At 50.2% G+C, this 13,886-nt stretch overlaps 1 protein-coding gene across 3 annotated transcripts; it reads left to right on the forward strand.

Annotated features, from left to right (window-relative positions):
- Positions 1–400: 400 nt before the first annotated feature.
- Positions 401–13,444, forward strand: TBC1D21 (TBC1 domain family member 21). Of its 3 annotated transcripts, none has more exons than XM_072809557.1 (11): positions 401–643; positions 7,541–7,648; positions 7,780–7,913; positions 8,899–8,993; positions 9,296–9,406; positions 9,527–9,627; positions 10,504–10,600; positions 11,150–11,250; positions 12,200–12,316; positions 12,892–12,975; positions 13,303–13,444. In XM_072809557.1, the coding sequence occupies exons 1-11, from the start codon at positions 584–586 to the stop codon at positions 13,333–13,335; spliced, it is 1,041 nt and encodes a 346-aa protein (XP_072665658.1). In that variant the 5' UTR covers positions 401–583; the 3' UTR covers positions 13,336–13,444. The 3 variants fall into 3 exon arrangements, with proteins under 3 accessions (XP_072665658.1, XP_072665660.1, XP_072665659.1); XM_072809559.1 differs by having other exon boundaries at positions 9,296–9,402; positions 9,568–9,627; XM_072809558.1 differs by having other exon boundaries at positions 7,780–7,883.
- Positions 13,445–13,886: the final 442 nt, after the last annotated feature.

The following is a 13,886-nucleotide window of genomic DNA, read 5'->3' on the forward strand; positions in this document are numbered from 1 at the left end:
ATACACATACTGACACTGAGTCACCAGGAGAGTTTTTCAAAATATAGTTCCCTGGGTCCCCAACCCAGACAACAGATTCTGAATCACTGGAATGGACACCCACGAAACCTGAAGCTCAGATTCTAGGTGTACTCTGGGTTTGGGTACTCATCTGTGGGATGATAAGGCGAGGGAGCCTAGAGGAGGGACAGCCAGAGATAGGGAAGAAGACTTCCTGGTCCACCTCCCCTAGGAAGCCTCCCCTGACCTGCCCAGCACACTGATCTGCATGTTCTCTGACCCCAACCTCCACCGCACATCCCGTATGTCCTGTGATTTAGACTTAGTTGGTTCCTGGGTGTGTGTTACCTCTGAAGCTGAGGGTTCCTTGTTCCAAGGTCATTGTGATGAGGGTTCCAGGGGACTTGTGACAGACGCTGCCTGGCTCTGTGCAGGTGTGGGAAGTCAAGGAGAGGCCCAGGTCCTCCTTGGAATGAAACTCATCCTCCAAAAGGAAGATCACTTTCCCCTTCTAATTAAGCATCTTTTAGGGCTCCAAGTGAGCTCTGGTCAGAAGCTGCTTTGAAGACAGCCAGCAAGCGCCATGACCACCCTCTCTCCTGAAAACAGCCTTTCTGCCAGGTGGTCAGCCTCCTTCATCCTGGTGCGTGTTCTTCATCAGCTCCAAGTCCCTCCCTCCCCAACTTCTGGTTTGATTAGGGCCACCTTTCCTCAGTTGGGTGGGAAGGATTAGAACCCTAGGCTAGCCTACAAGGTTGAGCAGGTTAAGCTGTACCTTGACCTCACATTAGCACTAACAGCAGGACTGAAGTACACAGACCCCCTTGCTCCCTTTCACCCTTCTTTCTAAGCCAGTTAACTTTCCCTATATGTGACATTCTAACTGTAATGAGTTTTAGGCTTGCAAGTTCAGTCTTGAAAATGCTGATAAATTTTCCTTGGTGCTTTTGCCAACAATTTTGTTATGCTGCCACCAGGTGACAGTAATGCCTTCATTAGTGGGTAGTTTCAAGCCCACTTGATAAGATACATCTATTCATTAAAGTCGGCCTCAGTCATAAAAGTTTTCTACACGTATATTTTTCAAAATCATAATAACTAATTATAATGACCTTAACCGATCTCAAGTTTCATTAATCATATTGATTAAGGAATTATACCTAAGAAAGCAGAAAGGCAAAATGGGCACCTCTCCCTGAGTTTTAAATGTTTATGGCTTTATTGCAAATTATCACCAGGTCTTGATTTGGATTTTCTTTATATTTTTACTCTTTCTCTGAACTTATATAGTGATAATAATAAAATAACAAACTAATAGCCTTTAGTATGTACCATAACCATTCTAAATGCCTTATTTATAGCTGCTTATTCTCATCATAATCCTACATGAGGTGGATGATGCTATTATCTTCATTTTATGAGAAATTTGAAGCACAGAGACTAGGAACCTTGCCTAGAATCACACAGCTGATAAGTTGGCAGAGCTGGTATTTAGACCCAGACTGTGGAGTCCATCTTTTAAATCAGTGATTCTCAAAGTATGATGCCCAAAACTACAGCATCAGCATCTAACTGGGAACTTATAAGAAATGCAGGTTCTTTTTTTTTTAAGATTTATTTATTTATTTATTCATTCAGAGAGAGAGAGAGAGAGGCAGGCAGAGACACAGGCAGAGGGAGAAGCAGGCCCCATGCAGGGAGCTCGATGCAGGACTTCATCCTGGGTCTCCAGAATCACGCCCTGGGCTGCAGGCAGCGCTAAACCACTGCGCCACTGGGGCTGCCTGAAATGCAGGTTCTTGATCCCCAAGTGTTCTGAATCAGAAAGTCTCAGGGTGGGGGCCAGTGATCTGCGTTTTAACTCACTCCAGATGAGTCTGATGCACAGCTAACTTTGAGAACCACTGTTTTAAACCATTCATTTAATCACTATGCTATATTGATGATACACCCCCATGTCTGGATTCATAGTAATCACCCAGGTAACTTACAAGTTGCACATATGCCTCCCCCACCACAATTTTAACCCTTCTTCCCTCCTTGGGCCACCCTGCTCTCCCCTGGGTGAAAATCACTGACATGATGAGCCACTCTTACTGTTGGGAGTATATCTTGTCCCTCAAAAGAACCAGAGTAGGAGAGGTTTAGAACCATAAGCAGCCAGGGACCCTTCCTAGGCCTACTGGAGGCTCTGTGGCTATGAGAATTCAGAGCAGCATGGCATCAAAAACCCTGCTGAAAGGCTTGCCTTATCCTCTGATATCTCTCCTATTTTACTAAAAATACTAAAAATCCTTACCCCAATGATGCAGCATAGAAAGAGGGCAGGGAGATATGTGCCTGCAGCTAAGCCCTCTGGTAGCAGGAAGATGTTAGAGAAACTGAGCCACTTAGGACTCCTACTTCTGGGCCCCTTCTCTAGAAGAAACATGGCCACGGTTTGCTGGTGGAGAGCTTTAACCTATTTAAGTGCACCTTAAAGGTGGGAGACTTTCACAACTGCTCTACCCAGCAGTACTCTTCCTAAGAGACTAGAAAAAAAAGCTACTGCAGAGCTGAAGGGTATCCAGCACCTCATGGACTACCTATCACCTCATCCTGAATCACTAGATCATTGACCCAGATGGTGGCACAGGGTGTTAACAGGTTAGTGGAGGAAAGAATGGGGGAATATGGGAGGATGAAGATTGATTTGAGAGACCATTGAGTGGACGCTCTCTATTACTTCAAAGGACCCCAGATATAGATTCTATGATTTCTGGCATAGACAGGTGGTGTGAATGTACCGGAGAAGAGAAGGAGAGGACTTCTGTGTTTAAATATTCCCAGGTCAGGGACGCCTGGGTGGCTCAGTGGTTGAGCATCTGCCTTTGGCTCAAGTCATATCCCGGGGTCCTGGGATGGAGTCCTGTTTCTCCCTCTGTCTATGTCTCTGCCTCTCTCTGTGTGTCTCTCAGGAATAAATAATAAAATCTTAAATAAATAAATAAATAAATAAATAAATATTCCCAGGTCAATAAGGCTTTTTGTGTTTGTCCTTGGAGATGTTCTTGTGGTTGGCCTGTAGTTTGCTTAGGTTTGCCCACAGAAGTGGTGGACATAGAGAAATTGAGTTTCCTGGAAGGAGAAGTCATGACTTTTTGTAAGCAAATTCAGCCACAGCAAAGTTAGGCAGATGCGCAATTGTTGCAGACAGAGGTTTAGTAATAATATGAATTCACCGAGCACGTAGCAAATGCCTTCTTGTGATGTTTCCAATGATCCCTGCCTTATTGTGTTGAAGTTATATCTTTTATCTTGGTTTCTGTGCGTATTAATTACTTTGCCATCCTTTCATTGTTGAAAAAGAGGGTTGACCCTCTTTTCGTATCTTTGTTTATCATTTATTTTTTAATCTTCCTATGCCATTAGATTTTAAGGTATACTTTTTGTTAACAGCTTGTATCAGATGTATATTTTTTATTCAAGCCGAAAATCCTTGCTTTTTACTCTCCCTGGTAGCATGGAATTGGGGTTAAACACTCTTGGTTCTTGCACCTGGCTTCAAATCTCAGCTCTAAATAATCCTCCTCCAGCCTCAGTTCTCTGATTAGTAAGACAGTGTAATAACTATACCTACCTCATAGGAGGTTGCAAAAATTAAATGATAAATATAAAATGCTTATGACAGTGCCTGGGCCATCATCAATGTTTGTAACTCTTTACAACCAATCAGATAATTTAGTTCATTTATTTTCATAATTGATTTATTTGACTATCATTTTTTTATACTTTATGCTTTTATGAATTCCTTGTTGTTTCCTGTATTATTTTCTTTTACTTTTTAAAGTGAATTAGGGGCACCACAGTGGCTCAGTGGTTGAGCATCTACCTGTGGCTTGGGTCATGATCCTGGGGTCCTGGGATCAAGTCCCACATCAGGCTCCCCACTGAGGGCCTGCTTCTCCCTCTGCCTGTGTCTTTGCCTCTCTCTCTCTGTGTTTATCATGAATAAATAAGTAAAATCTTTAAAAAAATTTTTTAAGTGAATTAGAAGGAAAAAGCCCTGTTCCTATAAATCTCTAATTTTTTTTGTATATTTTTTTATTGGAGTTCGATTTGCCAACATATAGCATAACACCCAGTGCTCATCCCATCAAGTGCCCTGCTCAGTGCCTGTCACCCAGTCACCCCATCCCCCCGCCCATCTAATTTTTAAAGTAAAAAAAAAAATGTATTCTGACTCTGTCCTTCAAACTACTAAAAAAAATTAAATTTGTAGTTAAAATCTTCCTATAAAAAAACACTCAAGGCCTATGGCTTAACTGGTTAGTTATATCAAATATGGAAAAAAGAAATAATACCAATTCTATACAAACTATTCTAAAAAGTTTTTTTTTTTTCTAAAAAGTTTTAAAGGGTATTTACATCCCTGGGAATGCATCCCTGCTCATTCTATCCAACAAGCCAACATTACCTTGATACCAAAATCAAAGACATTACAAGAAAAGAAAATTATAGACCAATATCTTGCACAAACATTGATGCAAAGATCCTAAATAAAATTTAGCATATAGTATCCAAAAATGTATAAAAAGGATAACCTATTACCAGTGGGTTTATCCAAGGAATGCAAGGCTGATTTGACATTCAAAATCATGCAATATAATTTACTATATTAACAAACTAAGAAATGAAAAACCATATGATCATTTCAACAGACGAAGAGTATCATTTGAAAAAATCCAATAGCCATTCCTGATAAAAACTCTAAGCAAACTAGGAATGCAAGAGAGCAAGGTTCCGGTGAGAACATAAAACAAAACAAAAAAATCAATCAATAAATAAAAGGCATCCAGACTGGAAAGGAAGAATTTAATCTGCCTTTATTCGCAGACAACATGGTCACCTATGTCAGGGCTGGTAAACTTTTTCTGCAGAGGTACAGATACTATTTTAATCTTTGTGTGCCACATATCTCTGTTGCAACTACTTAACTCTGCTATTTTAGCATGAAAACAGCCATAGACATGAATGAATGGGCACGGCTGTGTGTCAGTAAAACTTTATTTTTTTAAAAAAAGCAAACAGGGCAGCCTGGGTAGCTCAGCAGTTTAGCACTGCCTTCAGCCCAGGGTATGCCTGTGTCTCTGCCTCTCTCTCTCTCTCTGTCTCTCATTAATAAATAAATAAAATCTTAAAAAAAAAACAGGTTGCAGACTAGATTTGGCCCATGGTTTGTAGTTTGCTAGTGTTGACCTCTATAATAAATCCCATGGAGTCCACAAAAGCTACTAGAACTAATACATGAGGTTAACAAGGGTGCAAGATACAAGATCAACACATAAAAATCTGTTGTATTTCTATTATACTAGCAATGAACAATTGGATGTTGGAAATTTAAAAATAACACCTTATACAATAACATCCTCTCAAACCAAAATATTTAGGGATAAATCTGACAAAATATATGAATAGCCTGTATACCTACAAAACAATGCTGAGAGAAATTAAAGAAGACCTAAATAGATGGAGAAATATACCATGGGCCAGAAAGCTCAATACTGTTATCAATTCTCCCCAAACTGACCTATAAATTCAGCACAATCCCCATCAAAATCACAGCTGTCTCTACTGTAGAAATGGATAAAAAAAAAAAAAAGAAATAGATAATTGACTAAGATTTATATGGAAATGCATTGCCAAAGTTCATGTATCCCCTTTCATAGTTAAGGACCCCAGGACACAGCCCAACTTTGCCTGTTCTCTCCTACTTCCTGCCACAGCGCATGCGGAGTGTTGCAGTCTGGATATAGGCTGAGGAACATGATGGCCATCTGAGGGATGGAAGCCTGTCTCTGCTCTGCTCAGATGACGGTGCCTGTGCAATTGGGGCATGGCATCAGGACAGATCCCGCCCGCTTCCCAAGGTTGGGCCAACAATGAGGGTAGAATTTTTTTATTTTTTTATTTTTTTTAATATCTTCTTGGGCCCCTGTCTATTTCAGTTTAGAAGATAGAGCATGTATGAGTTACTATGCGGATCAATCCATCCCTATCAAATGTGGAGTTAGTGGAAATTACCCCAAATCTGGGCCTGTGGGCTGATACTTTTTGACTTTCAGTGCTAAAGTGACTTCTAATAGTTCTCCTGTCTCATGGTCAGTGGACACAGCATCAGTTATCACCTGGGGGCTTGTTAGAAATGCGTCATCTTGGGCCCCACCCCAGACCCTCTGAGTCAGAATCTGCATTTTAAGAAGATTCTCAGGTGACTCGGATGCAAATTCAATCTGAGTCACACATGTGCACATTCAGGTTATAACAATGAGGAGTTGGGAGTGTATATAGCAGACGTGTCTAGTCACGTGCCAAGCTCTGTCCATCCGCACATCCTCATGTCTGCAATGTAGCATTTCAAGATCTGCTTCTCTCCATTGGCAGATTCTTCTAGGAAGCTTCCCCCATTCTGACAGGAGCTCTTACCTCCTGGTTACTGTCTTGTGAGCATCTTTTTTTCTTTTGAGCATTTTTAATTACTTTGCACGCAGTGCACTTACCTCCCCTCATCCCACACACACACTCACACACCTCCCTTATGTAAACCAGAAACCATTTCTTAGGATGAACTGTTTTACTCTTCCAGGAAAGGCTGAGGGGAGCTCATGAGTATGTTTAATTAGTGCTTATTTTGTATTTTTCCACTCTCAAAACAGTAGACATTATTACAGAAAAGTTTGAAAACACAAGAAAAAGGAAAAGATTATGTCGATTCCTATTTTTCAAAGATAATAACTCTTGCTTTAAAAAAAAGATTTTATTTATTTATTCATGAGAGACACAAAGAGAGAGAGGCAGAGACACAGGCAGAGCGAGAAGCAGGCTCCATGCAGGGAGCCCGATGCGGGACTTGATCCTGGGACTCCAGGATCACACCCTGGGCTGAAGGCAGACGCTAAACCGCGGAACCACCCGGGCTGCCCCACTCTTGCTTTTGACATGTTTTTTTTTTTTTTAATCTTATTTTATTTATTTTTTATTTTTTATTTTTTTTATAACAGAGTTTCTATAGTGGTTAATTCAGTACGCATCAGAGTATAGAAGGTGTAGTTCTCATACTATGTAACAGGCATATGGGAGTATAGCACATAGAGAGGCTAGAGGCTAGATACTGAATGCATAATTTTGTATTTTGCTTTTTTTCTGTTAACATTTTAATTTTTCCAGGTGATTATTCATTTCCTGTAAGCATCACTTTTTATGCCTCACAATATTCCATTGAGCATATAAATTATAGTTTACTTAACTCTTCCCTTATTGCATAATGCTTCGAGCCCGGGCAGTTCTCATTTTGGTAAGTAATGCGCAATGAAAATTACTGTGCATTCAGGGTTTTTCTATAACTTTGCAGTGATTTCTTCAGGATAGATCTCTAGAAGTGAGTCACAGGTGGGGAACTTGATTTATATTGCAAAATCCAGAGTATAGCATGGAACAAAATCACCCTCAAAAGAAGAGTCAAAGGTTCTTAACAGAGGGCTCAAGTGATTGTCCTTGCCAGGTGAAGAGAAAACCACCCATTGACAAGACAGAATGGGATGGCTTCTTTGATGAGAACGGTCTGTTGGCCAAGTCACGAGACTTCATTTGCGTGAACATCCTGGAGAGGGTACGGTCCCCAAGGCCTTGCCCTGGCACTGGAGGGCATGGGTGGGCAAGGGGCAGTCACGGCGTTTGGAGATGTCCTCTTGGCAGGCATTTGGAGGGCCCATGACCTCTCACCTCTCACCCCCACCCCAGGGTCTGCACCCCTTCGTGAGGACAGAAGCCTGGAAGTTCCTCACGGGCTACTACTCATGGCAGAGCTCCCAGGATGAGAGGCTCACCGTGGACAGCACAAGGAGGTGGAACATTCCAGATCCTGTCGCGGGAGGGTGGGTGGCAGTGCAGGCGGGAGGGAGTACTCACCCTAGTCTGACAAGTTCAGTCTTCTTCCCCAAAATGGATTTCTTATCTTATAGACAAAGCCTCATGTGCTCCTGACCCATGGCCCAAACAGGAGGTGTTCCAGCACCTTCCCGCCCAGCTCCATTTAGCAGCCCACAGACTGCCCGTCATAGGCTTCATTCCAGCAACTCCTCTTCCCCATCCCATCCTTCTCTAGGGTCTACACAGCCCATTTGAGGTGAAGATTCATGCACAAAGGGCCAGTGGAGAATAATAATCCAGGGCAGTAGGGGAATTGAGGGCCCCCTAGACAGCTCAAGAGTCCATGTTAGCTCCCCAAGGCTGCTGTAACGGGAACCCCAAACCAGGGTTTTGCAACGACAGAAATTTACTCTCCCGGTTCTGGCTGCCAGCGTCCCCAAAGCAAGGTGCCAGCAGCGCCACACTCCCTGAAGGCTCTAGGGAAGAGTCCCCCCATGCCTCTGAGGTCCTGGTGGCTCCGGGTCCTCTGATCTCTGCTACCGTGGTCACATGGCCCGCTCCTCTTCCCTCTGTCTCTCCTCTGTGTGTCCCTGTGTGTCCTTAGAAGGACACTTGTCATTGGATTCAGGGTCCACCCAGATAATCTAGATGGATCTCATCTCGAGATCCTTAATTACATCCGCAAAGGCCCTTTTTCAAATAAGTTCACGTTCACAGGATTCAGTGGTTAAGGCATAGGTGTATCTTTTGAAGGGTCACCATGCAGCCTCCTACTGCACCCAAGCACCTTCTAATGACGGACACTAGACCTGCCTCACCCAGTCCTCCCTCCGGGGGCACATCGGGATGGAGCATGGTTAGGGCTGGTGCAGGCGGAGTTGAGGGGAGCAGCCCGGGGAGGGGGCACAGCCCAGCAGAGAGCACCGCTCAGACCGCCCGTGACTGGCCCGGAGAAGGCTGCGTCCTCCAGCCTCAGCTCTGTCCCCACAGGAAGAACTATGAGGCCTTATGCGAGATGTATGAAAAGATTCAGCCCCTTCTGGAAAACCTGCACCGGAACTTTATGGAGACGCGGACTACCATCGGTGAGCAGAGGTCGGTGGGCAGGGCTGGCAGGGGCCAGTGCCTGCCCGCCCCTCAGTCACACCCGGGGCGGATGGCTTCCCCGTTTCCTAGAGAATGGCCTAGTCAAAGATTTGGAGGTGGGGACAAAGCCAGGCAGCCCAGGGTGTGGGGACTTGATGGGCAGAGCCTCGTGGGCCCCTGTGGTGTCACAGCCGCCTCCGCAGGGGGCCCTGAGTCCTGCCTCTTGGTGAATAAACCCATTCATGCCCCCTCTGCTGGAGGCCATCTGGTGCCACCTACCTGTCTATTGTCCTCAACCTAGCATATGACATTCAGAAACTCTACGACAAAGACCCACTAGGCAACGTCCTGATCGACAAGAAGCGACTGGAGAAAATCCTGCTCCTGAGTTACGTCTGCAATACCCAGGCAGGTGGGCCACAGGGCTGAGCCTCTCCTCAGCCGCCGCCTCCCATCCCTTCCTGGAATCCCTTCCCAGCCCAAGCCCCGGCTCACCCGGCTCACCCCTCCTCGCTGCCCCCCTCCACCCCAGAGTACCAGCAGGGCTTCCACGAGATGGTGATGCTTTTCCAGCTGATGGTGGAATATGACCACGAGACCTTCTGGCTTTTCCAGTTCTTCCTGCAGAAAATGGTGAGGGCAGGGCCGGAGCTCAGGAGCCACCTCCCTGCACTCCCCAGGCCCCTGGAGGTTAGACAGGCAATGGCAGGGCCGGCTCTTTCCTCCAGCCCTGAAACGACCCTCTGGGTCCCAGAGGAGCCCGGGGAAGGTTTTGGGATCAGGGTGGGGGCGCTGTGTGTGTTGCAGGCACTGGAGTTGAGGAGGGGGCTGGAAGGGTGCTCTGGGTCCAGCTCTCACCAAACATTGGAAGAGTGTATGTAACCAGCCAGTCCCAGTGATGGCTCCCTCTCCGGGCATTCCCCTCCCCAAGCATGGCTCTGCTCCCACAGATCCTCCAAGGCTCCCCGTCGCCTCCAGAATAAAATCCAATAACCCTGGCCAGGCATTCAAGGTCGATCTTTGGCCTTGTCTCTCACTGCTGCCTTCCCGTGACCTGCACTCCAGGCAACCCGGGGGGACTCGGGATCCCCCAGACGCACCCCCAGGGATCCGGTCGAGGGCTTTTGGGGTTGCACCTCCCTGGAACCCCCGTGCTCTGTGGGAGGCTGTCCAGAATCTGCCCTCACCCCTTCCTCCATCCCTGCAACAAGGTGTTCACTGCTTTTTCCTTGTCCCGCTTGGTTCTGACCCACTGAGCATGTGCGGAGGCGGAACTGGGCCCGGTGCATCACGAGGCGCACCTGAGACCCCTCTGGGTCCCCACCACACACACACAGGTCATACACGTATATACAAAGGAACACACCCACATACACAGATGACACGCACGCGGACACCCAGGCTCACGCGGAGACATGAGCCCAGCCTGGAGCCGAGCAGCTGGTGAGGCAGGCCGGCCCTCAAGCAGGGTAAGACTCGGTGGCCCTCCCTCCCATCCATCTTCCTCAGGAGCACAGCTGTGTCATCAACATCGGAGTAGGCAAGAACCTAGACAAGCTCAACACCCTGATCAACTTCCTGGACCCCATGTTTGCTGAGCATCTACGTGAGTGGGCCACCCCCACCAGCCTCCTGCAAGTGTACATCTCCCCCGACAGGCAGGCCTGAGAAGGGCCAGGGACCCAGCCCCAGGCAGCAGTGCCCGGTCATGGGACCAGGGTGCTTTGGTCTTCTCTCCAGGCCCTGGGAGGAGGGTTCATCTAGATGGGCTTGGCCTCTGGACAGTTGAAAATTCACCCCAGGGGCACCTGGGTGGCTCAGTGGTTGAGTGTCCCCTCAACCTTCAGCTCAGGGCGTGATTCCAGGGTTCTGGGATTGAGTCCTGCATCGGGCTCCCCGCGGGAAGCCTGCTTCTCCTTCTGCCTGTGTCTCTGCCTCTGTGTGTGTGTCTCTCATAAATAAATAAATAAAAATTAAAGAAAAAAATCGCCCAAACATTCTCTGAAGATGGAAAGTGAGAGCCAGGCATCTTGGACTTCCCCGTGTCTGCGTGCCCTGCCGTTGGGCCTGTCTGTGTGCTCTTGCTCTATCGTGTGCCATTCCCGTTTCCCCTGACCTCAGCTTCCAGGCTGACACCCCACTGTTCTCTCCACAGGAGGGAAGGGTGCGGGGACTGTGCAGTCCCTCTTCCCCTGGTTCTGTCTCTGCTTCCAGCACGCCTTCAAGTCCTTCGACGATGTCTGGAGGCTCTGGGAGGTGAGTCCTCTTTGGACAGGAGGGCTAGGCCCCACCCCTCCTTCAGCAGGTTGAGGTTTATCAGGCCAGCACCCCTGCCCCTGCCTTATTGAAGGCGGCTAGAGCATCAGCGCATCCATTTGTTCATCCAGTCCCACCAGGACCTTCTGCGGGGCAGTGAGGGCAGAAGGAGGGGCCTCCAGGCCAATGTGGGTGGAAGCCTGGCCCACCTTCCTGCCACCCTGCCCAGCCAGGCCTCCCTCTGTTCACTTGGCCCAGAGACCCCTTCCCCTGCCCTCCCCTCCATTGGAGTGCTGGCTCCCTGCTGAGCCCTCCGTCCTGGAGAAGGAGAGGCCCTCCAGGGCAGGTCAGAGGTGCAGTTCTTTGATCCAGGGCCCTTGGCCATCAGCAGATGAACCTCCCTGGGAAGAGCCCCACTGCTCACTCCTGCTCCGCCCAGCCCGACACTCAGCCTGGCATTCAGTGCCCCACAAGTCAACCCCTACCCGCCTTACCCCTCCCTCAGGGCCTGCTGGTTTCCATGCCCAAGTCCCTGGCCACCCCTCAGACCCTTGGTGACACCCCTGAATCGTTGACTTACCAACCGTTGCTTTGCCAAAGCTCCACCCAAATAGTCACCAGGCCACCCTCTCTCCCTCTCTTCTCCCCTCCCCTCCCTCCCTCTCTCCCTTTCTCTTTCCCTCCTTCCCTCCTTCATTCTCTCCTCCTCTTCCTTCCCTGTCTAGCTAAGGAATTCCCTGAAGCCTATTTCTCTGAGTCCCCCAGTAGCTGGCACAATGGCCTGGGACCCCAAGGTAGCACTTGCCTGAATAAATGAGCGAGCCAGCAGGGAGGCCCAGGGGCGGTGCCCACAGGCGGGCATGTGGTCAGCGGGTAGCTGGCTCACCAGTCTAAGGGGGCGGCAGGCTCAGGCCGGAGGCCCCGACGGAGACTCACGGGCCGCGGGCAGGTTCTGCTGACAGGGAAGCCGTGCAGGAACTTCCAGGTGCTGGTGGCCTACAGCATGCTGCAGATGGTGCGGGAGCAGGTGCTGCAGGAGAGCATGACCAGCAATGACATCCTCCTGGTGAGAGCAGCTCGGGCCGGGCCAGCCCCCCTCCTCAGCACCCCGGGCCGTCCCAGCCCTCCCCCCGGCGGGACTTGTGATGCCCTGAGCACTGTGATGGTGCTTATACAGACCAGCTCACGTGAGCCCACAGCCAGCCGGATGCATCAGCCGCACTCCTATGTGGCAGAGGGAGAAACTGAGGCCTTGCTCTAGGGCCTCACAGTGAATCCCTTGGCCCTAGGTTCCCCTGTGGGAAAACACTGAGAGGTTTCTGACATTTCTAAAAAGCAGCTGAAGTCTAGGTTAAAAAAAAAGTCTAGGGGGGCAGCCCAATTATAAAACGAGTCCCCCTTAGAAGCTCCTGACGCCGTCAGTGGAACCCGGGTCCTCCCTAGAGCCAGGCAGGACAACAGCACTCGCCGTCTGCCCCCAAACACCACGTTCCAGTGGTGAGATCTCGGGGCGGCCCGGCTGGTTGGGGAGGGATCGGGTGGCCCAGGCGACTGTCGCAGGCAGCGGCCACGTGCCCTGGAAGCAGCAGGCAGCCACCTGTGCAGGAGGCCTGCTTCCTCCCGGCTCCTCTTCCCGCGCAGGCCTGCAACAGCCTCATCGACCTTGACGCTGACGTGCTGATCTCGGCTGCCTGCTTGGTTTACGCTGAGCTCATCCAGAAGGATGTACGTTGCCCTGAACACTTGTCTTCCTCCCCCTCCCCCTCCTCATCCTTCCCTGACCTTCCCGGGGCGGCCGGCACAGGGCAGGCACACCGGGCCTCCGAGGCACGGCGAGGGCCAGCTCTCTGCCACCAGCCCGCGGGGTCACCTCCTGCCTGCCCAAGGGGACTGCGCTGCCCGACACCGCGGCCCGGGGTCCCTGTGTCCATCCCAGCAGACGGGGCGCAGGGCTGGGCGCCCAGGGGCTCAGGACAATGTCACTGGCTGGACAGTGCGGGCAACAGACGGCCGGTGGGCCACCTCACCCTGCCGGAGCCTTCCTCTTCCCAGGTTCCTCAGCCGCTCAAGGACTTCCTTCTCTGAGGACTCGCACGACAGGGGCCTCGGGCCGCCTGCCGGAGGGGGCTTCAGCCCCGAGGTCCAAGGGGGCGTTGGGGTGAGGGCGCAGGGAATACAACGACCCGAGACGCGGCCTCTGCAGTCCCAGTGCGGCCCGGTGTCTCCGGGGGTGTCTCCGGGGACGTGTGAGCGCGGGAGGGGCGTCCGGCCAAGGCAGGCCCGCGGGGGGCAGAGGGCGGGCACCCGGGAGGACCCCCTCGGCGGCTTGCCCAGGCTGCGGCGGCCCCACGCGGGCCCCTGCGGCGGACGGGAACCACCGGAGAGCCTCCCTGCTCCCTCGGATCCAAAGCCGATGTGTCCGACAGGCTCGGCCCCAGCAGGTCCCGAGCAGGAGGCCCCACGCGGCTCTGGCCCGGCCCGGCCCGGCCCCCAACGCCGTGATCACCCGGCCGGGGGGCTGCGGGGCCTGGCCGGGGGTCCGCGCAGGTGGCAGCCCGGGTGCCAGGCTCGCGACCACCCCCTCCTGGCTCTGAGCCCCACCGTCACGCTCCCAGGTCCGAGGAAGGGCGCCTCGG

The sequence above is a fragment of the Canis lupus genome, chromosome 32 (genome assembly GCF_048164855.1).
Source record: "Canis lupus baileyi chromosome 32, mCanLup2.hap1, whole genome shotgun sequence".
In the NCBI taxonomy this organism is placed as follows: Eukaryota; Metazoa; Chordata; class Mammalia; order Carnivora; family Canidae; genus Canis; species Canis lupus.